Source organism: Sceloporus occidentalis, unplaced genomic scaffold, assembly GCF_023333645.1.
Source record: "Sceloporus occidentalis isolate IW3139 unplaced genomic scaffold, rSceOcc1.0.p SCAF_2, whole genome shotgun sequence".
Lineage (NCBI taxonomy): Eukaryota > Metazoa > Chordata > Lepidosauria > Squamata > Phrynosomatidae > Sceloporus > Sceloporus occidentalis.
In genome coordinates, this window is record NW_028316982.1 from 125,222,822 (window position 1) to 125,248,119 (window position 25,298).

Sequence of the window (25,298 nt, forward strand, 5' to 3'; positions counted from 1 at the left end):
GAAGAATTTAACAAAGTCTCAGGATTGAGGATCAATAAAAGTAAGACCTCAGTGTTAACCTTGAATATGGCATGTGATGAAAAACAAAGAATAACGAAAGCCACTGGATTTCAGATAGTAAACAAAGTTAGGTATTTAGGTATAACTTTCACTGCAAAAAATATGGACTTAAAAATAATTATGAAGTGTTGTGGTCCACTATAAAAAAAGACCTAAAAACGTGGCAGAAGTTAAACCTTTCTCGGCCGGGAAAATTTCTCTGAAGATGCCAGCCACCGATGCTGGCAAAACATCAGGAAGAAAATCTTCTAGAACATGGCCACATAGCCCGAAAAACCCACAAAAAACTATGGATGCCGGCCATGAAAACCTTCGACTTCACAGTGTTTAGATCGACTGAGTATCACAGTATTCATCTTGGTCAGGCCTAACTTACACTGTGTCCAGTTCTGGGCACCACAGTTCAAACAGGATTATAACAAGCTCAGGTATGTCCAGAGGAGGTGAGCAAAACGATGAAAGATCTAGATAACATGCCCTATGAGGAGCAATTTAGGGAACTGGGTATGTTTAGCCTAGAGAATAAAACGTGAAGAGGCAATATGACAGCCCTCTTTAAATATTTGATGAGGTGTCATATTGATAATGAAGCAAGCTTGTTTTCTGCAACTCCAAAGAGTAATAAGCAGAGCAATGGATTCAAATTAGAGGAAAAGAGTTTATTTTACAATAAACTACTGCTGTGGACATCAGTGCAGGAAGCTTTTTTTGCTAAGTGGAATATGGATCCAAAGTGGCAGACATATAAGGATTTGACAAAATTAGGTGAAAATGGGCAATTGGAAATCAAACAAAGAGAAGAATTGTTAAAGAAAGGGATAAATTTAAATTGTTATACATATATCCAAATAAAGGAGAAATTTAAGCAAGAATTAAAGACAGGGGGATATAATCAGCAAACACCGACCTAGACGAACTTTGGTGGAAATCAGATAAAGGGAAAATCTCTAAACTCTACAAACTATTATTAAATAGAAATTTGGAAAATGAAACAATAAAAGAACACATGGTGCAGTGGGCTCAAGATATAGGCCACCCAATAACTTACGATGATTGGCAAAAGACCTAGAGGAAAACAAATAGCTTTACAGCAGCACAAGATTTAAAAGCAACTTTATGAAGATATCAAATAGATGGTATCTAACCCCAACAAAACTAAAATACATAGATAAGCTCCCAGATAAGAAATATTGGCGCTGTAACAAAGAACCCGGATCACCGTACCACATGTGGTGGTCCTACAAAAAGTTTGTAAAATTTTGGAGAAAAATTCGTGCAACTGTGTAAAAGATGTTTAAGGTGCAGATTACTATGTCACCAGAATTCTATTTGTTAAATATGACATATGTCTTCCAAAGTGAAATAGAAAGGAAGTACTGGAGAATTTTGCTTTATCTTGTGACGGCAGCGAGGCTAGTGATAGCAAGAAACTAGAAAAACAAAGACCCTCCAAACTGGGAAGAGTGGATCTGGAAATTGCAAGAAGTAAAAGAAACGGACAGATTAAAGTTTAAAATTAGAAATAACCCCAAAGACAAACTAGCAAAGGAATGGCTGCCAGTATTACAATATTAGGAGGATAACTTTGAAATCCAAAAGGATATAATGATTAAAAAAAAAAAGAGAAATGTCATTAAGCAATACACCTGGGTTTGTAGGAAACATATCTTAAATATTGTTCTCTTTTTTTTCTCTGTGAATGTTAAGGAGGTATGCCTTCCTTCTTTTCGTTGGGGCTGGTTCGCCTGTCTGTTTGACTTTCTGCTAGCCATAGATTTGTATGAAACATTATCTGTACAATGTAAACAGGTAATCTAGGGCAAAGTTAGAAGGATAGCATTTATATTAATGTATTATGTACATATTAAGCATATATTGTTGTATTTGAGTGATAAACAAACAAACAAACAAACAAACAAATAAATGACAGGAAAAGAGATTCCACCAGAACATTTTGAAGAAAGTCTGACAGTAAAAGCTGTTTGACAGTGGAACATGCCACCTTGGAGTGTGGTGGGTATCATTCTTTGAAGGTTTTTAAACACAAGTTGGATTACATCTGTCGGGTGTTTTGATTGTGTATACCTGCATTGGAGTGGATTGGGCCTGATGGCCCTTGAAGTCTCTTCCGTCTCTATGGTTCTATCAATCTATGATTCTAAGATAAGCCTTTTTGTATTGATAGTCATGACATTTATGCATTTATTATTTCAGTGCATACAGAATAGAATAAAATGTCTCTGTGATCTCTTCTGTGGTTTATATGCATGGGTTTCCCATGACTGCCCAGAGCTAAGTTCTGAAGCAAAATGCCACTCCTCTCTCCCACCCAGGGGCAGCTCCTGTTCTGTTTATTTTGAAAAATATTTAGTACTTTTCCTGGCCAAGACAGCTTCAGAGCAATGCAATCTGGTGAACAAACATGTTCGCTTTGTGCCCTTTTTTCATTTCTGTTTTTGCCCCTTCATTCCTTGGTTTTATCTGTATTTTCTCTGACTTAAAAGTTGTTTTTACTAACCTTGGTGAAGATACTAATGTCTGTCTTCTTCATATCTTGTAGCCTATATCAGGAAAAGATTCCATCTACTCTCATGTACAAGAACAGTTCAGTTCAAAAATCCAGGCTTCAGTAGTAAAAAAAATAAAAATAAACCAAGGCTTAAGTAGAAAAACAAAATCTTTATTCAGAAACTATAGATGCCTCCACAGACTTATTTTGTCAGGACTGAAAAGCCAGTATTAACAATGCATAATTAAAGCATTTGTCATTGTTTATTAACTGACTTCAAGGTAACCCTGATTCATGGCAACTCTGTGGATGAAATATCTCAAAAGACCCATGTCCTCCACTGCTCTGTTCAGTCCTGCATACAGAAATTCAAATTTTAAGCAGGCTACCATCTCAATTGCCCTTAAACCAAAACACACCCCTTTCTTCCCTTTCCCATGGGTATCCCTTCTTCAGATTTCATGCCATCCGTTCTCATGAGACTGACTTTGAAATTGCAGGCATACACCCGACTCCCTCCCATCTACTTGTTTACCACAAAAAATGTGTGCATCAGTCTTAACAATTAACACACTACTACATCTCCTACCATTCATACATAGTACGATACAATAACATTGCAAGCAAGCAAAGTTATGACAGGCAAATCAGGTTCTCTTTGTTTAAAGATGTATGAGGAAAAACAAGTTCTTTCAAGAACATATTTAATAACTTTGAAAAATAAAAAAACAATAAAACAGATGATCCCTTTGTAAGCCATTTCTTGGAGTATCATGATCATGCAATAGACCTCTGATTTTGGACTACAGAAAAGTGACTATTATGACTATTATTAAAAAGCAGAGTGGATTTTAAAATTAAACTCTTTGGTTCGTGGAGGACCAGGAGCTTGCTCTCCTTCCACTTCTGTAAATTTACTTAGAATGTTTTCCAGCCCAATTGCATTGATAAGTCACTCCCCCTTCTTCTTCTCCCCCGACTTTTTTTTCCTGACCATCTGCTAACATAAAAAACGCTGAGCATAGTTCATGTGTTTCTTTTCTGTCCAGGAAATGGAATGAGATCTTTGGCTCCCAGAATTTCTAATACAGTGGGCCCTCTCCTTATGCACGTTCCAGATCCCTCCATGTAAGGGGAAATCTGTGTATGCTGGAGCCCCATTAGAAGCAGCACGCGCACACCATGGGCACATGCCCCATTATTTCTTCCATGGCGTACCAGGGGCATATGCTGAAAACTGCATATGCCGCGCTCGCATAAAACGCAGGTGCACAGTGTGTGTGTGTGTGTGTGTGTGTGTATTCTATATTATATTATTTTAGTACAGATGATCTACAGTTGGCCCTTCTTGTACACAGATTTTTTTATACACAAGCATACATGGTTTGAAAATGTTCAAAAAAAGTATAAATTTCAAATATCAAACCTTGATTTTCCATTTTTTATGAGGGAGACCATTTTGCTATGTCATTATATTTAATGGGACTTGAGCATACACGGATTTTGTTATACACGGGGGATCTTGGAACCAAACCCCAGCCTATAACATGGGTCCACTGTACTTGATACTCACCATTAGAAACCAAAAAAAGGAAATAGAAAATATTAACATATTCAGATACATATATCTAAAACTACAAATAAAACTTAACTAAAATTAGACATCATGTCAAACTACATCATGCTGAACTACAACAATAGACACAGATTGACTAAATCCTACACACTACCTAAGTAACTAAGACTAAGGCAAGAGAACTGTGATTCCCCCATCCCAAACTGTAATGAAAACACCTTTAGAAATTTCTGCAGTTAGATTTCACAACAGAACCTACAAGCTTTAAGCAGTGTGATCAGCACCCAAGACACATCTTCCTGTTGTGATCTAAAGACTAGAAACAGACTCAGTGATTGCTTAAGACTTCTCAGTATGAGCACTGAGGGAACTGCTGCAGTCACCTGCAACACATGTGGGATGTTTACCTTCTTGCCTACAGATGTCGGGAACTTCACATGCACCAAGTGCAAGTTGGTAGCCCTCTTGGAGGAGAAAGTCCAGCAGCTGGAGTCCAGAGTAGCTACAGTTTAGCATATTAGGGAGCAAGAGGTTTTCCTGGACAGAACAATCTTGGACGGAGACCACACAGAGGAAGTAACTGGAGAGGAGAATGGCACTTCACATACACAGGAGGCAGACAGCTGGAGGAATGTCACGCAGAGAAGTAGTGAAACCAGGGATTGTTCTGGGAGCTTGCAGCTACAGAATTGATTTGAAGCTCTTTCCCTTGTCAAGGAGGATGAGGAAGAGCAGCATGGACAGATTTCAGGGACAGAGCAGGGGAGTTCCACCACAGGAAAAATTTGCTGCTAAGCCACAGAGGAGGCGTGTGGTGGTGGGAGGGGACTCCTTGCTGAGGGATACAGAAGCAGTGATTTGTGGGCATGACAAGATGTCTCAGGCGGTGTGTTGTTTCCCTGCGGCAAAGATCCATGATGTAACAGAAAGGCTGACAAGACTGGTCAAGCCTACTGACCAGTTCCCCTTACTTTTGGTCCATGTGGGAACCAGTGACACTGCAAGGCAGCCTTCAGAATATCAGAAGGGATTACAAGGCTAAGGATAGGAAGCTGAAAGAAATGGATGCACAGATTGTCATCTTGTCTCTTCTGCCAGTTGAAGGGCATCATCCAGGAAGGGAGAGGAAAATAGCTGATGTAAACAATTGGCTCTGCAGATGGTGCCACCAAGAACAATTTGGATTCTTTGATCAAGGGCTGCGGTTCCATGAGGGGGGATGTCTGTCAAGGGATGGGTTGCATCTCACACCAGTTAGCAGAAATGTTTTTGCCAACAGTCTCAAGAATTTGATCAGGAGGGCTTTAAACTGAATTATGTGGGGGAGGGAGACAGTATTCTGGAAGGCAAAAAGGCTGCAGAAAATAGCCAAACTGTCATAGAGGGAACAAGGCAAATAGTGCAAGGACCCAAAAGTGAGAGGCAAAAAAACTTGGACAGGCAGCAAGTAGGGACCCATGGTCTAAGATGTCTCTACACTAATGCACAGAGCATGAGAAATAAGCAAGATGAACTTGAACTCCTAGTACAACAAAGCAAATATGATATAAAAGGCATCATTGAAACCTGGTGGGATGAATCTCATGATTGGAATATAGAAATATAGAGGTATAACACATTCCCTTGGAGTGTTGTGGAGTCTCCTTCTTTGGAGATCTTTAAACAGAGGCTGGATGGCCATCTGTTGGGGGTGCTTTGATTGTGAGTTCCTGCATGGCATGGAGTTGGACTGGGTGGCCCTTGGGGTCTCTTCCATCTCTATGAGTCTGTGATTCTACTAAAATTCAAGAGAACTAAAACACAAGAGATCCAACCCAGCAGCCATTCTCCTCCTACAGAGGTGTCACATTTGGACATGGGGAAGGGGGGGGGGTGTTGCTAGTCACCAGTTATGTAACATGTGATCCATTGTTTTGAGTATTTACAATTTATTCATCCACATGAGCTTGAAGTTGGATAGCTCAAGATACAAATTATTCTACTAATTCACAAGAGCAGAATAGAGTGCTCCTCTTATGTTTAGGATTAAATATGTTGTAATTCTGTTATTAGCATTGACCACGGCTGGGTATGTTGCCATTGGGAAAAGGAATGATACATGCCATAGGTGATTTTATTTAGTCACCCACTATGGAAATGGCTCATTGCACTGAGACTGAATAGTCATTGCACAGTTAAGTCTTAGAAAGTGTATTACAGAGCCAGGAAAGTGTTGTTTCATATGGATCAGTAGAAAGGTTGGGCGGTGGGGCAAGGTGGGGAAATGTCATCAAAATCAGTGTCAGAAACATTTTGGAAGCAGCCAATTAATAGTTATGAACAAGCTTGAAATCTAACTGAGGACTTTGCTAAGCTGTGATAGCACAGTCTGTTCCCTACTGTTAAAAAGAGGATCTGTTTGTTTGTGGTTTGCATTATTAGGATCCCACAGCAACATAAGTGAGGCCAGCTTGTAAACAGGAGTACTTTTGTCTCACCTTGTGGCTAATCTCTACAAATATGGCACATGTTGTACCAGTGCATTGAAATGCATTTGATTCACTTGTCTGTTTGTGGCTCTCTCTCTACCATCTCTTCTGACAGGGTTAATAAAGGACAGATATATTTTTTTCCTTCAAGCCTATGTTACAGTTTATATACTGAGGTCTTGATTTGGAGCAGTGTGTGGCATTTGAGCTCCAAACTGAAAACCCTGGCTGCATTTCTGTCTCTGGAATAAAATGTCAATGAACAATTGTTTCTTCATCACTCTCAATGAATTGCCTTGTGTTTACAAAGGTCAGGAACTGCAAGCGAATCATGTTTCTTTGGGAATCAGGCAGGCTATGCTGAAAGTATTCAATGCACAGAATGAAGTAGACAATCTTTCTGATGTAACTGTTGATGTCCTTTCTGTTTCCTTCTTTTTGTTCACTCTTCCCTAACACTTCAGGTGCAGAGCCAGGAAAACCAGAAACAGGTATTTAATAATATATTTTTTCATATTTTTATTGATATATTTTCACGTGTGTGTTTTTTAAACAAAAAGAAACTATAGTACTTAAGAATTCTTCCCTTAATATAGTTTTACTTATTTGTTTTTCATTTTGCAGATGACTTATTGCCCAGTGTTGATTCTAATAGGGAAGCACAATCCTCTGTTCTGGCTGCCAAAGGGTACCGGAGTGTGCGCCCAAACTTCTTTGAGAGCAAGTCACATGTGAGTAGCCAGGTAAAACTTGTACATCTTTGAGTGAAAGCACTGAAAAGTGAAACAATTTGCTTTATCATCTTGTGGGAGCTTTTCTAATTCCTTGTAAATGATCTGTAACATGGTAATAATAATACCCACTTATCACTTATGTTTGTTATCACTATCTTGGAAGCACCACGGAAGAGCAAGGTGGTTTGGGTTTTGTTGTTGTTGTTTGCTGTTTAGCATTTTTAAAATTCTGCACTACACCAGTCGGTTTTTTTAAAAACTTAATGGCATCCTACAGTTTGGACCCTGTTTTGTTTATATGTTTATTTTAGCATACGTTCCTGTCTTTTTCTTCTGTCTCTCCTGAGGTAAGTCTGCACTATATAGATTTAGAGTTCATTTTCCCCATGGAACTTTAAGAATACTGTTCTCAGCCAGAGCAGGGGAAATCATGAACTTGGGATCTCTACAAAAGAATTCTTAGGTTATTGTCTAGAGTCTAATTAGCAGAATTTGAGGATAGGAGCCAGGATAATGATAAATACCTTATGTAAAAATGACATGCCTTCACTTCCTTGTTCTCATTTTCTCTTCCCATTCTCATCCATTAAAAATATATCATTAAACCACAAATGTGATCCATCTAGTCCTGTTGTAGATTTTTACTAATTTAGACACCTGGTATAGTAGAGTGAGTGCTGGATTTCAGCCTGAGATAATGATTGTGAAATCTACGTGAACTTGTTAGGGATGTGACTCAGCTTCAGTTTCTTACTTGTACTGTTAATGACCTTCTTATAGAGTACGGCAAATTAGTTAAGTTGAAAGTTGTTTCTGGCTTTCAAGTTGCTAACTATTCCAATCTACATTGATTTAAATAAGATATTTTAAGTGCTATAGCAATACCCGATAGAAAATCCTTAGATGTTTAAACTCCACAAGAACCTTCATGTCCTAAGATGTATTTATGGTTAATATACATCACAGACTATCCTGGTAACATGAGCCCTCAAGTATGAGGGATGCTGAAAAATTCTCAGCATGACCAAGAAGGGAATGACCTAGAGCTATGAAATTTTCATGGTTTTCCACATATTCACCCCAAAGTATTACACACTTGGTACATTGTTTTTCAAGTTTTTTTTAACCCTTACAAAGAAATTCTGATGCCTCCTCACTGAAATACTGCTCTGATGCTGCTATCACCTCAGAATCATTTGAAAATGTCCTTCCTTTCAAACTCATAAAGTTTGGAAACAAGAAATAGTCAGATGGAGCAGGATCTGTCTAGCAAGGTGGAAGCATTTGAACCCCAAATTCTTGAAAAGATTCATAATTTTGCCAGCTCTGTGAGCACACGCATTGTACTGCAAAAAGAGAACACCTTTCTGTAGCTTTCCACTTTTCCTTCCATGCCTCCTTTAATCGGCATAGCAAGTTCTAGAAGTAGACTGCATTAACTGTTTGGCTCTTCTGAAGATAATCAGGCAACAAAATATGGACATGACTTTTTCTGCTGGCCTTTAACTCTGAAATTCCTTTGGTCGGAGAATTTGTGTGCTGCCATAGAAAGGATTGTTGTTTGGTCTTTGGATCATAGTGGATATAACGATGTTTCATCAACAGTGATGAGTCATTCCAAAAAAATTACCGCTAGATTGCTCCAAATCCTGCAAAATTAGCTTGGAGGTATCAGCTTGATTTCATTTCTGCTCAGCATTCAAACATTTTGGCATCTATTTGCCTGACAGCTCTGCCTGCATAGTTCATGAATTATAAAACCAGAGCATCCCCAGGATATCACTAGTGATTAAGCAATTGTTTTAGCTGAGATTTGCCAATCTGCTAAAATCAGGTCAAGAACATGGTCAACAAATTTCAAGTGTTGACACTGTTGAAAGCCTCCCGGACCTTGATGCATCTTTGATCTCAAAAGCTCCATGCTAAAAGTTGGCACACCACTTCTTCACACTTGAGTATGATGGGCACTTTTCTCTCAATATTTGCATCATAAACTCATAGATTTCCTTTGGAGTTTTTTTCTTCAGGAACAGGCACTTCATGATAGCCTGGAGTTAAGCACTTGAAAAGTCGCACTTTCTGTTGACATGGTTCTATCAATAATCTTGGGGAGGAGGGGAGAGAAATTAGAGCTATGATCCTGCAAATGGGCAATTTACAATAAAAGAACACTCTGTCAAGCTACAGTGACAAAGTTACACCTAGATTTTTGATTTTTGATTTTTATTTTGACAAACATTATATAGCCAGGTATCTTTTACATTATTATTAACATCACTTACATTTTTCGTTCCCTCTCACCCCACCCCTCCTCCCCCTTCTATTCATCTCAGTATTTTATGTTACTGTTTCCTTATAACTTCCCTTGACACTATCTATTTAGTACGTGCAATCTTACATCTTTACCACTTCTCTTTATGAGGTTTTGTGTTGCTTCAAACTTCATCCTGCTTTTTTGTTTCGTTTTCTTAAGAGTTTTATCCTATTTTTAACAATTCCACACTCTACAATAGTCAAAAAAGATCTTCCATATTTTCCCATGTTCCTCTTGAGGTGTTCTCTGTATTGCATTTGTCAATTCATCAATTTCTATAGCTTCTAGCCTTTTTATCATCCATTCTTTTATTGAGGGGACTTCTTCTGTTTGCCATTTTTGAGCGAAAAGTATTCTTGCCAGAAATATCATATAAAGAATTATTTTCCAATATTTATTTCTTAGTGTTACCCGAATTTTATTGATCATGTTTAATAAATAAATTTCAGGAGCAAGTTCAAAAGATATTTTTAGTATTTTACAGATCACTGAATGAAGATATTTCCAAAAAGATTTTATTACCAGACATGTCCACCACATATGGAACTACAACACAATATGTGCCTGACATTTCCAACAAGTCGGCTGTTTGTAGAGATAGGGCTTCTTGGAGAGATACCCAGTGAGGTATTCCGCTATAAAAGTGTGCTTTTGTTTGAAGCCAACATTTTAGACTTGATTTTGTCAGAAAATGATGTTAGAATTCACGATGAATCTTAGCTTTATTGTACTACAACATTACACTCAGATTTTAGGAAGTGGGTTGGGCCAAGAATTTTTCATCACCCCCCTGTTTGTATCAAGTAGTATCCTCAGTCACTGAAACAATGGCCGTTCTTCATATTAGGACAGATCTTTCAGGTATGCTTGAATTTAGCATTCAAACTTATATACAATCTAGATCTTAAATTAATTAGGGCCACTGTTACTTCTTCAGAAATTACAAGAAAATGTTCTGTTAGAGAGTTTTATGTATTTATTCATTTAATTGTCTGTTATGCAATATTTTAAACAGGTTTTGTTGGAACATACATGCTATTTCAAAATATCTGCACTTAGAAAACATATGATGAGTAAAAATGTCACCCACTACATTTTTTAAAAAGTGTTGAAATGAAGGAACTGATTGTAATCCAAACAAGTAGTGTTTCCAGAGTTATTACCATCTTTTTTGTTGCCACATACATCAAAATGTGCACACATATAAATGCAACAATTTCTGTTTCCAGAACTGCTCACTCCAATTGAAGTTTTACAAGAGCTATCTGGCTAATTGCTATGAACTTCAACAATTAAACATGTTCATTTGCTTCTGACAGAATTAGAGTTTTGATAAAAGCTTGCTTTCCTATGAGGACAAATTGCAGTGAGTCTGATTGCATAGTAGATTTCCATTGCTATGGTATCACAGGGTATTTGTTTGTTTGTTTATTAGTGCCTTTCTCCCAAACAGTACTCAAATCCCAAATCTGACATAAGGGGTTGGCAACTACATTATACTTTCCCCAGTTCTTTTATTTATCGATCATTTGCCTTTACATAACCAAGTACTTTTAAAGGGCATCTTTGTTTAATGGGCACAGATACACCTCTGACTTTTGTACAGAACAGCTAGTAATGCTCTTACAGCCAATATTCTGTAAGAGCCTGAGCTGAAAATTCATTCTGCTGTCCAGATTGCCTAGGAGGAACCATGGGTTGCAATGTTTTTATATCTGAAATTCAAATCATGAAAAACATCTCATATCTGGTTTATTGACCAATTCTTATAAAGAGTTTATACTACTGATTTCAGTGTGAGGGAACTTGCAGATGATCTAAATCAGGACTTAACATTTTTACTATTTTTCTTCTTGCCGTAAAAAAATTATAGAAATATGCACACAGGACAAGAATTATTCTGGGTAAAAATGCATATTTGTTCTGAGAAAATGGCATTTCTGTGCAGAAAACTACATTTACTGTATATACAATAAACATTTATGTGAAGAAAATAGGTTTTCTTTCATTCCTTCTTCCTTTGGTGCTAGAAATTAGATTTCTGCACAGAAATATTATTTTTTACAGAGAACATGTTGTTTTCTGTGCAAGAAATATGCATTTTTCATGCAGAATAAGTCCTGAATTATGAACACTTTCACACAATCCTTGTCTAGATTTCCCAAAATTTAAGAAACCAATTTTTAAAATGTTTTAAAATCTTCTTTCTATCCCTAATGGCAAATTACAGTACATGCTCACAGTGCTCATTTGTAAAATTATTTTAGAAAACAATGAAACTAAACCGAGTGCTGAACTTTCAAATGCAATATTAAATGATAGTCTAATTACAAACTCATTTTTTTGTTTTTTGTTTTTCTTTCTCTGTTGTAACTTAATTTACTTGATTTACTAATTTTTCTCCTTCACTGGAAAGACTCCTTCTCTATCCAGTTCTTCTTTCCTAAAACAGGAGAGCTTGGCATGGTGTCCTCACGCAAACACCAAAGTAACCTTCCTGCAGCCCATTTCTAGCATGGACTGTCTCTACCTGAATGTGCCTAAACCATATACACACTATTCACCACCTAGCAAAAGTAGCAGGCAGTGTTTTTCCTCCTCACCTACAGCCTTCAGTGCTGCTCCTGTTGGTTTAATTGCTGCAAGCAAGGTGCATGTTGGGCAACCACTTTTGGGAAATAGCTCATTACCGAACACGTCATCTGAGCACCAAAACACACTAGGGGGGGCTGGAGCAGATCATAGTAGCAAAATTGGATTGAAATCCAACCATGAAACAAGAGGAGAGAAAAAGGTCAGCAGTCTATATGTAGCTTGTTTATCTAACAGCACTTGCTCAGCTGCATTTGAAAATTCCATTGCCTGTGCAGATGTCCAAACAGAAGGCACCCGTTTTGGAGCTGAGGTCACTGTGGCACCAGCCATCCACTGTGTTTCCACTGTAACAGATACTGGAAATTCTCTTCCTCCTCTATCCCCTCCTCCTCCCAGGCCATTCTTTAATATTGTTTCCAGTGGAAACTCAGTTAGTTATGGTGAGAACTGTGGCACCAGGAGTCCTCAGGCTGCCGACATCACAAAAACAGAGTCTCCACATACGGTTGGCAGTGAAAACAGAATGAGAAAAGAGCCAGATGTTACGCAGCAGCAGCAGCCGCAACAACATCCATGCAACAAAAAGGGATATGGCAGGGTACATAGTTTTTATCATAATCTTTTTCTTCTTTCCATCCGGCTGATATTTCTGTTGCCTTTCATCCAACACATTACGCTTTGGTTACTTCCTCCTAATGTTTTTGATTTACTTGTTTTCTAGGATATTGATTCCCTTTGTTTTAAATAATATTTTAAAGGTTTCTCTCCAAAGGTTTGTGCATGTTTTGGCTGGGTTTGGGTATATAGTACCAAGCTGAAAACAGTTATTCTGGAACTTGGAATCTCTAACATTAAGTGAAATATTTCTGTTTTAGACTAATATGAATGTAGCAGTTGGCACAGAGATGACAGATGACCAAAATGATTTAGGATTGCTTGATTTCTTGATGGCTGATAACAGTTTGATAGGGGAGGGGGTTGCCACAGTGATGTGAATACTATTGTATGGCACAGAGTCTGCTGCTAAGCACAACCTACTGCTTCTTGAAAAGTACATTTCATGCTATGTTGTATTGAGGGATTATCTATGCATGCCACTGCACATCTCCACTGTTATGCCAAAGTTTCCCCCATTGTTTAACATCACCTTATCCTCCACAGGGTGCCACTTATTCAGCCGCCACCACCCCACCTCAGACTGAGGTTATAGTAGTGCCATTCCAACAGGTTCACCTAGACAGCAAGCAAGAAGGCAGCTTGAGCACACCAGCACTGCCTCTCGTACCTTTTGGCCAAAGCTCAGAATTTCCTGACAACACCTCTGCGGGCTCACTCCTGACCTTCCCAACACTAGATGATTTCATTCCCCCTCACCTTCAGAAAGATTCCAACCATAATCTGCCATCCTCTTCATCAGAGACTGTTCACTTGAAACTGATTTCACTGTCACCACCACCTCCTCCACTGATCCCTCCAATCAGAGAGATCTCAAACTTGGAGTCTGAAAACACAGGAATGATTTTATACACAGTAAGCCTTGCCACATGCTATCCTGACAGCTTTGCTAAATTTGTGCTCCCAAATTAAAATGGCTCTTCTTATTAGCATACTAAAGTTTAAACCACATACTTCTAGCCAGCAGTGTGAGAACTGAAACCTTGTTTATGTTCTGTTATATTGCATGTGCATTTCTTGCCTCTTCTGGTTTGGAAACTTTCATTCTATAATATTCCTACCACTTCTGACTTGTTCTTCCCTATTTGAAAAAACTATCCATTTGGCTGTAACCAACATCATGTACAAGATAAGTCCTTTGAAGCAGAAGTTGACAACATGTGGTCTACTGCACCCCTATTTTGAAGCCCTCCTTCACCCTTACCCCCACAAGTTGCCATCACCATCCACACTCTCAAAATTGCAGCAGGTTTCTCCAGGTACTTCCCTTCCTGTCACTTAAGGAAAGTAGACTTTTGCTGCGCAGTCTTAATGGGCTTTTTGAGGCAGGTGCATGTGCATAATTTTATTTATTAGCGAAATTCAATGGCATTTTCATTGGTTGTGATAAAGCTGGTAGCCACAGGATCAGGTAATTAGAATATAGTACCTCCCACAGTTTGAGAGAGGATTTCTAGTATAATCCCTAGCCCTCAGGATATTTATCTTACCTGCCTTGTACCATGCTGATATATATCCTGCATATTTTGCTGCATTTCCCAGCACTGTATCATTTGGTATACAGTGGGCCCTCTATTGGCATGAGTTTGGTTCTGCCTCCCCATGTGAAAAAACCCCACAGACAATTGCATCCCATTTGATCAAATGGGGGTGACATTCACATCAGTGTGTGCACATTCACGTTGCCAGCACTGAGTAATGTGGGCTGTGGTGATCCACGAGTGATCAGAATCTGAGATGAGAAGCCCACCAATATGGTGGGCCCATTAGTACTTAGATATTTGCACTTCTACATTCATGTATTAATAATTACCTGCTTTATAATGTTATGTCAGTATTATTTTGGTCCTGTGCGGCCATTTTGTAGTGTAAGTTGGACATGCAGAATGTGAGAATCAGCCATAATCCTTGGAGTGAGAACATAAAGTATATACACAGCAGTATGTAACAGTTGAGTCTGAGTATAATACTTCCATACTACATGGATATGCAAAACTATGTTTTATATCCTACCAAGTACCACTTTCTAGTGTGGCAGGTGTGTGATCCAGAATATGTAATCTGATATCTAGAAAGATGGTTAACTGTCAGTGTTCTTAAGTACCAATGCCTTAACATGGTTTAAGTACCATTACCTTAAATCTAGAAAGATCTCTTCATTAAAAGTCGATTAGTGTATTATTATTTATTTATTAACAATCAACAGATCAGATACACAGATAAACATCAGACATACAGGAAAAACAAATCAAATAAAATTAGCATCCGATTATAAAAAGTGGATATTATTAATTGGAGATCAAAATACTAAATTTGCCCATCAAGAATTTAAAATTAAAATTTACAATTAAACGTTATAAAATTTTATAATACCATTTTATGCCAAAGAACTATTGCTGCTGCACAGAAGCTGACCATTTTAATTGTTACCAGTGGACACTAGATCAATGTATAGATTTCCCTGTATATTGATCCTCTCCTGTTTTAGCTACTCCTGATATTTAGGCCATACTTTTATGAGTATTTTGCTCTGAAATCATGCTAATATGAAAGATCCAGAGCTGATATGAAAGTTTCCTTTAGGAATCTTCCCTTTCTTGTGTTGTTTGATCCTTGGAAGTTGCTCCATGCTGATTCATTGATCATTGACTAGTCACTGGTCTGGTTAATGAATGTTATCCTTCTCCAGTTTGTTGTAGCTTGTATGTTCAGCAGGGATGGACTGGGGGGGGGGGGGGAGAAATCTAAACCAATAGTTTTCCATGTGTTGCTGATATTGGTCTTTGAGCTTCAGCATTTATTTGCTTCTTTATTCTTTTGTTTTATTTATTTCATGCTTAGACTGCTTAGACATTTCTTGAGATGGCTTTGTCATAAAACCAGAAAACATGAAAATGAATGAGTAAAATAGTATAAGACAATTAAAATGCTAGTGGAGCATTAAACACATTTAAACCATGAACTGGCAGGTGCAAAATACTGAAATACTAAAAACAGTAGCCAATTAAAAAGAAAAGGAAAAGGAAAACTGGCTAAAAGTCTGCAGGGGGAGCATTTATACTTGGTGCCTATCATTCAATATGAGTTAACAGATTTGCAGAAGGTTGAAAGGTGAGGTCTCAGTCTCTAGTGACCACCATACTGACCTCAAAAAGGACTCATAAAGTTTCTTCTGAGACTGTTTCAGAATACAGACAGGTACATGTAAAAACTTGAGTTCCTCAAGTGCTCTATAGTGTATGTGTGTGCCTTCAAGTCACCTGTTGACTTGTGGTGATCCCATGGATTTCACCAGGTTTCTTAGGCAAGAAATACACAGAGGTGGTTTTGCTTTGTTGATGGTCTCCCATCCAAGTACTAATCAGGACTGACCTTGCTTAGCTTCCAAATTCTGACAGGATCTGTGCCTTTAATTTAGCAAAAGGTAAAAGTAAAGGTTTCCCCTTTGACAAGGTTGTCAAATCATGTCCAAATGTAGGAGGCTGTGCTCATCTCTGTTACTAACCCAAAGAGCCAGCATTGTCAAAGACTACTCCATAGTCATGTGACCAGCACTCATGTGAATGGAACACTGTTACCTTCCCACCGAAGTGATACCTATTTATCTACTTGCACTTTTACATGCTTTTGGACTGCTAGGTTGGCAGAAGCTGGGACTAGTGACCGGAGCTCACTCCATCATGCGGCACTTGGGTCTTCAACTGCTGACCTGCTGATCTTGCAGTCCTTGAAGTCAGCGACTTAATCACTGAGCCATCACATAAATCAAATTGCACCCAGGAATTCAGAGAGAATCCATCAGCTTAATGGCTAATAGTTCAAAGCAACTGCAGTTTCCAAGGCTTGTAAAAATAGACATGTATAAATACAAACTGTGATAGAATGGGTCTGTTCAGGGGGGGCAACAAAGAGGCAAACTAGATTCAGCTGGTGAAAAGCATTTTTTGCCACCAACCTACCTGAACATAGAAATAACTTCTAGAAGGTTGCAGTATTAAACTGAGGCAAAAGAGAAAAACATCTTTTGGTAGATTAAAAAAACTAACAGATTCCTTGTGTCATCAACATTCATGGATTGCAGTTTACTTCACCAGATGCAAAGTGTTTTACTGAGTTATATGTACACACATAAATGGGGTTAAACAATTGTAAACCATTATGCCAGAGCTAAATGAAATCGCAAAAAGTATCAATAGTAATAATTATCTTATTAACAGCAACTGCCGAAAAGCAACAGATAACAGATATTTTTGCATTGATTAGCTAACACATGTAGTGTGATGTTTTTGAAAAGCCATTTGTTCTTGTTGAAGGACTTTATCACATTAGATTGTAAATAACAAATTTTGAAAGGATAAAAGCAACTTTGGCTGGTACTTATCACATGACATTGTGTCCATCCTGCTGCTGCCTTGCATTCCATTCGTTACTTTCGTGTACCTTTTCATTGACAGGCAAAATCTGTCAATAGACTTTCAATCTTGCTGCTATTCCATTACTGCCTTCGTGCAATAGGTCCCTTCTGCTGCAGTTCCATTTCTCAGACAGTCACATGGTGTGAATGGGCATGATTCTGCTCATCTCCCCCCTCATCCTTGCAGCAATCACAATAGTCAACACCTTTCCAAAGCCAGCTCCCGTGTGCACATTTACACAGCATCTGGCTTTGGGAGACGGTTGGCAGCTGCAATCGCTCATCCCAGCCTTCCCTGTGGAAGGCTGCATTTGGCAGTATGGAAAACAGATAATAATATGATAGTATTGCCAAAATACTATCATGGGGGAAACTATGATAAGAAATGATGCCAAACCAATATGCTTCCATTTTTAAACTAGTGTGATTGTAGCAGGATAGTCAGCTGGTGTGATAAAGTCCCAATGTACAGATTAAATACTCTGGCAAATTATAGTTCAGCTGTTTCATGTTTCAGTCTGTTCTGAAAGTTCTCTTGATTAAAAATGGTTATTTTAAGGTCAGTGGCAAAGTGTTCTAGGCATATCTGATGTCATATTTATGTCCATTTATTATTTTGCACAGAGACTTACCAAACAATACCATATTTCATATTGAAAGTTGAACAAATTTATGAACATCTGATATTTTAGATGACATCTTTAGTTTCCACAGTAGACTTGGAAAGAAGAGACATCTAGGTTTGTCACAGGATCTAGCTCCTTTATCAGTATCTCTGTTATTCAGACGGCTGCTAGTACAAAAAGCAGCCACAGACACAGGAACCAGACTCTGTGACAGACCCAGACACTGTCCCAATGTCTATTCTGGCAACACTATTAGAGGACCTTATGATGACGTGCTTAATGATGCTTCATCAAAGCATAGCTCATCTTTCAATGTAACCTTTCATCATTAGCTAGAAATGCCCAGTGGTTGAGAGCAAGAATGATGTAGTGGTTTGAATGCTGGATGAGGACACTGGGAGACCATGATTTGAATCCCCACTCAGCCAGGGAAACCCACTGGGTGACCTTTGGCAAGTCACACTTTCTCAGCCTCATGAAGACAAGGTCAACATCAATCTGAACAAATGCTGCCAAGAAAACATCATGATAGCCTCACTTTAAAGTTGCCATAAGCCAGAAATGAAGGCACACAGCAACATAACCCTATGGCAGTGATGTGCAACTTTTCCATCATGAGTAATCTGAGGGGCTGTATGCTCATGACAGGTGTGTCTTGAGCCTGTGGACAGCTGAACACAAACCAGAAGTGAGTAAGGCCACTGTATTCTCCCCTCCTTTTTGCTACCATACATAGAATCATAGAATCACAGAGTTGGAAGGGGACCCATAGGCTATCGATGCCAATCTGCAACTCAGTACAGGAACTCCAGCTAGAGCAGTGATTCCCAAACTTGGGCCTTCCATGTGTTTTGGAATTCGCTCACAGAATCCCAGAATATTAGCCATAATGGCTGAGGCTTCTGGGAGTTGAAGTCCAAAACACTTGGGGGAATAGAGTTTGGGAATCACTGAGCTAGAGTACTCATAGCAAGTAGTTGTCCAACATCTTCTTGGAGATGTCCAGAGAAAAAAGACTTTTCCCACCTCTCTAGGTAATTTATTTCACTATCAAACTGCTGTTATTGTCAAGAAACACATTAATTATATATATATATATATATCAAGAAAGACATTTTAATGTTCAATCAAAATCTACCCTCCTGCAATTTAAACCCATTAAACCCATTAGTTCTACCCTCTGGGGCAGCTGAGGACAAGCCTGCACTCTCCTTCTGACAGTTCTGTCTCCATGGTCTTTCTCTTGCTTCAAAAGTATCAGAAAAATCCTTTTTTCATTGTTCCCTGCTTGCCTAGCCAGTCTCAGCTCATTCTGAACTTTAGTTTTCCTTATACCATTCCTGCAAATGTGGGGTACATGTCTGTACCCTTAGTGATTGGCCCTTCTTTCTAAATTTTCTACATGCTCTTTTTATTTTCACTTTTTCCTTGAGTTTACTGAGCAGCCACATTGGCTTTTTCAGGTGTTTTCTTTTCTTCTTCCATGGAAAATGTTTATGATTGTGTTTTTAGCCATTCCTTCTTCATGAAATCCCACACTGCTGAGTTTCTTTTTCCTTTAGCATCTCTAGCCATGGAATTCTACCCAGTATCACCCTTGGCTTGATAAAACCATCTTTCCTGAAATCTGAGGTTTGTGTTTGACCATTTTCTCCTTTGACCTGTTCTGCAATCACAACATGGTCAGTATATCCTAAAGTACCAACTGCTTTGATTCCAGTGACTAACTCTTCCCTGTCGGTTAGGATTCAGTTCAGGACTGCTGATCCCCTTGTTCTTTCCTCCACCTTCTGAAAGAGGAAATTTATCTGCAAGGCACATCAGGAATTCATTGCACAGCCTATCGTCAGAGTTAGACTCTTAGTAGATATCAGGACATCTGGTATTCTCCATAGCTACCACTTTTGTATCATGGAAAGGTGAAGCAGACTAGTGGTTTGGAGTGGCCTCTGGCCACTCCAGCCCCAGCCAGGCCCTGATTGGCATGGGACCACAGCAACCAGATGGTCTGCTCTAAAAGCGGGTCACTGCCGCAGTCCTGAACAGGCCACCGGCAAAGAGCAGGCTTTCCCCGCTCTTTTCTGCCGGTGTCCTGAGGCCTCCTTGGGCAGCTTCAGAACAACTTCTGGTTGCTCCAGGGTTATGTGTCATCTGTACACTCCACCCAACCCCCAAATCAGCCAGAAGCTGAACTTTTTGACCCATCTGTTTTGGACCTGGGATACAGTAATTTTTGGCCCATCTGTTTCAGTCCTGAGATCTGTAGTAGACTTCTACCACGATCTTGCTTTTATTTCTTTCTCCATTTATTTTACCCAAATTCCCTCAAATGGTCCACTCTGATAATTCTCATGGATTTATGTACAAGTGGAATTGTCTTTGGCATATAATGCTACTCCACCTCCTTTTCTGCCACACCTATGCTCTTTGAATAGGTTATATTCTTCAGTTGTTATAGTCCAGTCATTGGAATTATCCCACCAAGTCTCCGTTTGTTTATTTCCCAAAATGTGTGCATTGCTGTATTGGCATCTGAAGGCTTGTTTATTTTTAGTGTAGTGTCAGTTTCACTGTGGATCCCATTCTTTCCCTCAGCTTTTCTTCTAGAATTCACATCTTTGTATTTTGAACTTGCTTTTGAACTAAGGTTTGAACTATCACCACCAAAGATTTAGTTTAATGCTCTCTTGATCAGACTTGCCATGCTACTACCAAAGACACTCTTCACAGTCTTTGTGAAGTGCAGCCCATCTATAGCCAATAGTCCTCTGTCTAAGGAGTGAAGACTATAGTTCCAGAAGGTAAATTTCTCCTGTCTACACCACCAGTACTTCACTTTTAGTGTCTTCCTGTCTCTGTGTAGTCTCCTCTATTCTTCACTGGCAGAATTGCCAAAAATGCCACATGCCTCAAAACCCTTCTTCTTCCTGCCCAGGGCTTCATAGTTCAAGGTGATCTGCTCAGAGATATTTTTAGATGTTTCATTGTGTGAATAAGGGAGAAATGGGTACTGATCTGAGTTCCTGATGAGTTTTGGCAAGTTGTCAGTGATATTCCAGATACAAGAGCCAGGAAGACAGCACACCTCCTGTTTTTCAGACTGGCACACAGGTGCTTCTGCACCCCCCAGTAATGAGTCCCCAACTACCAGCTCCTTTTTCTTGGCATGTAGCATGCCTTGTTGGAGGTCTCTTGTTTAAGCTTCTTCACTGCTTCTATTCTCATGAAGATGTAGGGAGGATTTTCTTACTAGGAGCAGTTTTGAATCCCTTCTGTATAGTCTGCTCCTGACAATTACTGGTGTCCAGGATGTTTCCTCACTGTTACAGGCCTCTTCAATTTCCTTGGTGATTTCTTCCAGTTGCTTCTGTAGGAACAATTCTTCCTGTGTCCTGTCCAGGAAGACTTTATGTTCTCTGATGTGTTGAAGGGGCTTTTTGACCTTCTTTTCCAAGAGACTACCAATCTAACACTTGCTGCAGATGTAGATGATGAGGTTTTCTAGCAAGAAGACAAACATTGCACATACATTGTGGCACACAACCATAAATCCTTCTGCCTTCATCACTATAGTAATTTCTCCTTCCTTGTTGTTCAGTCAGCCCTCTTTATACACCAATTTTTTATCCACGGATTCAAGCATCCATGGCTTGAAAATATTTTTTTTAAAAAAGTATAAATTCCAAATAACAAAACTTGATTTTCCATTTTTTTATAAGGGAAATCATTTTGCTCTGCCATTATATTTACTGGGACTTCAGCATTCACGGATTTTGTTATCCACGGGAGATCCTGGAACCAAACACCAGCAGATAACAAGGTCCCACTGTAATATCTACATGGGATATAAGAGGTCTCCTTCCTTGGAGGTCTTTAAACAGAGGCTGGATGGCCATCTGTCAGGGATGCTTTGATCTGGATTTCCTGCATGGCAGGGGGTTGGACTGGATGGCCCTAGTGGTCTCTTCCAACTCTACGATTCTATGATTCTAGGTTCATCTCACCATCCACTGGCTCAAAAGTTTGCTGCTGCTCTCAGCCCAGCTGCTTTTTTGCTCACAGCAATTTATGGAAAATCTAATGGGAAGAGGTATGCAGATGAGCTGCTACTCTCTTAGGGTGAAAGCTTGCTGCTCTCCCAACCTGGCTGATTTTCTGTTTACTCACAAAGACTTCAGCAAAACTGTATGGGGAAAAGATATGCAGATGAGTTGCTACTCTCCCAGTTTTGCCTTAACAAAAAGGCCTGTCTTAGTACTTGGATAGGAAGAGGAAGTCATTTGAATGTAATTGTTTGTTTTTTGTTTAGATGTTTATATGTCAGGCGTTGGGGTGTCCTATTGCTTTGTTTATATTTTGAAATATGTGTGTGGTTTCTCTGGCTTTACTTCGCGAACGAAGATTCAGGAAGGACTCATCCCGCGCTTTCTACAAGTGTGTTGATGACTAAAAAGGCCAATCCAAGATAAACAAGTCCGGTTGCAGAAAGCACAGCAGAAAGTCTCCTTGGGTGATGTTTCCGGGTTGTGGTTCTTTCTGCGTTGTCATTTCTCTTCGAGACTCGTTCGCCACGAGCTTTTGAAAAAGGCTGCAGCATCATGGATAGTGCGTCTCCATGCCTCGTGATGCGAGGCCAGGGCAGACCATTGTTGGTGATCAATTTGGCCAAGCCTGAGATGTTGTTTCAGGGAGTCCTTGTATCTCTTCTTTGGAGCGCCCCTCTTACGCTGACCTGTGGCAAGTTCACTGTAGAATACTATTTTTCGGAGGCGATGGTCCTTCATCCTAGAAATGTGTCCTGCCCAGCTCAGCTGTGTCCTCAACAGCATGGCCTCAATGCTGGTGATGCCTTCTTGCTCAAGGACAACAACATCTGTCACATAGTCAGTCCAGTGTATATTTAGAATTGTGCGTAAACAGTACTGATGTGTGTGGTAGTTATATGTTGAATAAAGATATTTATTTATTTATTTATTTATTTATTTATTTATTTATTTATTTATTTATTTATTTTAAAGGCCTGTCTTAGTTCTAATTGCCCCACAACTCTTAGAAGGTGTTTGGAAGCATTTTGAGGTGATTTATTTTATTGTATTTAATTTGGGGGGGGGGGACACAGTTTGAAACCAGGGGAGAAGGGGATGGGGACAACATAAACAGTACTGTAGCTACATGTGACCCACAGTTTGCTTGCATGTGTTATAAAGGCGAACATACCCAAGCCTGTAATCCATGTTGCAAAACACCATAACCTCTGTTTAAAATTAGAAAGTGCTTTACAAAGGCTAAAAACAAGATGAGCCATGTTCTAAATAAAAGGTTAGATTTAACTGCAATTCCAAAGATTTGGAACCTGCTCTCCATCCAGAGCAGGCTGAATAATGTCTTCTCAATCAAACAGACAATCTCTATGGACCATCTTACTAGCTTTCCTTCTCACTGATCCCTGACAGCTATTCAACATCATTTTATCTAACTCCATTAAAGATCTGAATGATAACAGAATACTAGTGATGCTTCACATCACCTCTGGAAAACCCAAGAACTCTGTGTGAAACCCACAGCACAAGTTCTGTAGTCCAGAGGAGTAATAACCCAGCACCACATCTTGAACTGACATTAGATTAAAGTGGATGCCAGTACCATCATTTCCCACCCCATTCACTTGTAAAGTCACCAGACCACAGGAGTCAAAACAATTGTAAATGTAGTAAGGCATCTGAGCCTCAGTCACCTGAGCATCATTTGAACCTGTAAGAGTTTAACCTTTCCTTGGAGGACTACTGCAGGTGTGGACAAGACTTTTATTGACAAAATTAAAATAGAAAATCCTCAAATATAAATATTTTGTTAAAATAAGCCCCTGCTTATCAGAGTGGAGATTGGTCAAGGAGTCCTACAATTCATATCAGATACAAATAAAAACAGTTACATTTAAACTTCCATGTACTTTTCTCTTTTCCTGTTCTACTATCTCTTCTATATAGTGCTGTTTTCACTGACATCCTACTGTCTAACTGCTTGGCAATGACAATGCTAAACAAATTTTCCTGATCTTCCTCAGCAAACCATCAGTAATCAGATTTCAGATTTCATTCAGGAATGCACGGATTCTGCATGCCTGATTACTGTGTGAAAGGAAGGCCTCTTTTTACCCACATGCAACTCTCTTTTCTGCCTGACTGTAGAGCAGAACACCTTATCTTACCACCAACTGTGTGCTATGCCTTTGATTACTCTGTTCAGTGGCACTTCTGGCTTGAGTAATGCCCAGTGCAAATGAATTTTGTTACTTAATCTTTCTTTTGTGTGTGCTAATTGCAGTAAGAAAATGTGCCAGAGCAACTTCTTATGCTTGTGCATTGTACTACATATTTCTCTGGTTTGTTTTAAATTGCAAAGAAACTATCTACCAATTGTAAAGATGTATCTACAGATACATCTTACTCCTACGTAATAATGACATCCACACTTATTTGTTTTAGGATCTCTGCCCTCAGCTTTATGAAGCACCCAGAACCAGCAGTGGCACTGAATGCTATGGCTCCTTAACAGTGGCCAGCAAGCCTTCCTCTGCTTACCCCTCCACCACAATCGTCAATCCCACCATTGTACTTTTGCAGCACAACAGAGGTAAGGATACAAACCTAAAATATTTCTTCTTTCAGGTTAACATTTTTTGCTATGTCCATTATATCTAACTAGGTAGTTGCCATGATGGGAATAAGATGAGTTGGAGAGAAAAAAACAACGATGATTACTGAGAGTAGCTCCATCATACAAGAAAAAGTGGTAAAGGTCTGTGTCTGCTCTGACTCGTGGCAATAGTGGACCTCAGTCTCTGCGGTGTCTCTTTCAGCAAGGCTACACTAAGAGGAAGAGGTCTCTTCTTTTCTTTACTTTAACAACCTTCAGTGATCATTTCAGCAGCATTGGAATCAGTAGACAGTGCTCTTTCTTCATGATCTAGGAGCTGTCTACAGTGTTGAAATACTCTTCATTCACCCCTGGCCAAGCATACAAAGTACAGTTTATTCTGGGGCAGCTGCAGTGGAATCTCTTTTCCTTTCTTGCATCCATTGTTCTGGGCCCTATTCTCTGAAGCAGCAGAAAACAAGCTTGCTTCCTCCTCAGTATGACACCCCCTTCAAATGCTTAAATGGAGCCATCATATCACTTCTTAACTTTCTCCTCTCCAGGCTAAACATACCCAACTCCCTAAATCTCTACTTATAGGGCAGAGACATAGGCAGGATACAGACCGCCCCTTTGGAGCGGCCTGCACTCGCCCCTTTCCCTGACGGATCAGGGCCTCAGTGGCTACAGC

General features: G+C 39.3%; 1 protein-coding gene across 2 annotated transcripts in view; it reads left to right on the top strand.

The window, feature by feature from the left end:
* Positions 1-25,298, top strand: part of LOC149318985 (sorbin and SH3 domain-containing protein 1-like) — a 204,580-nt gene that overhangs the window by 84,987 nt on the left and 94,295 nt on the right. For both annotated transcript variants that reach the window (XM_089510869.1, XM_089510868.1), the window contains 4 exons: positions 7,078-7,104; positions 7,238-7,344; positions 13,418-13,786; positions 24,457-24,604. In XM_089510869.1, coding sequence (XP_089366995.1) covers positions 7,078-7,104; positions 7,238-7,344; positions 13,418-13,786; positions 24,457-24,604 — 651 coding nt within the window. The remainder of the gene's footprint in view (positions 1-7,077; positions 7,105-7,237; positions 7,345-13,417; positions 13,787-24,456; positions 24,605-25,298) is intronic.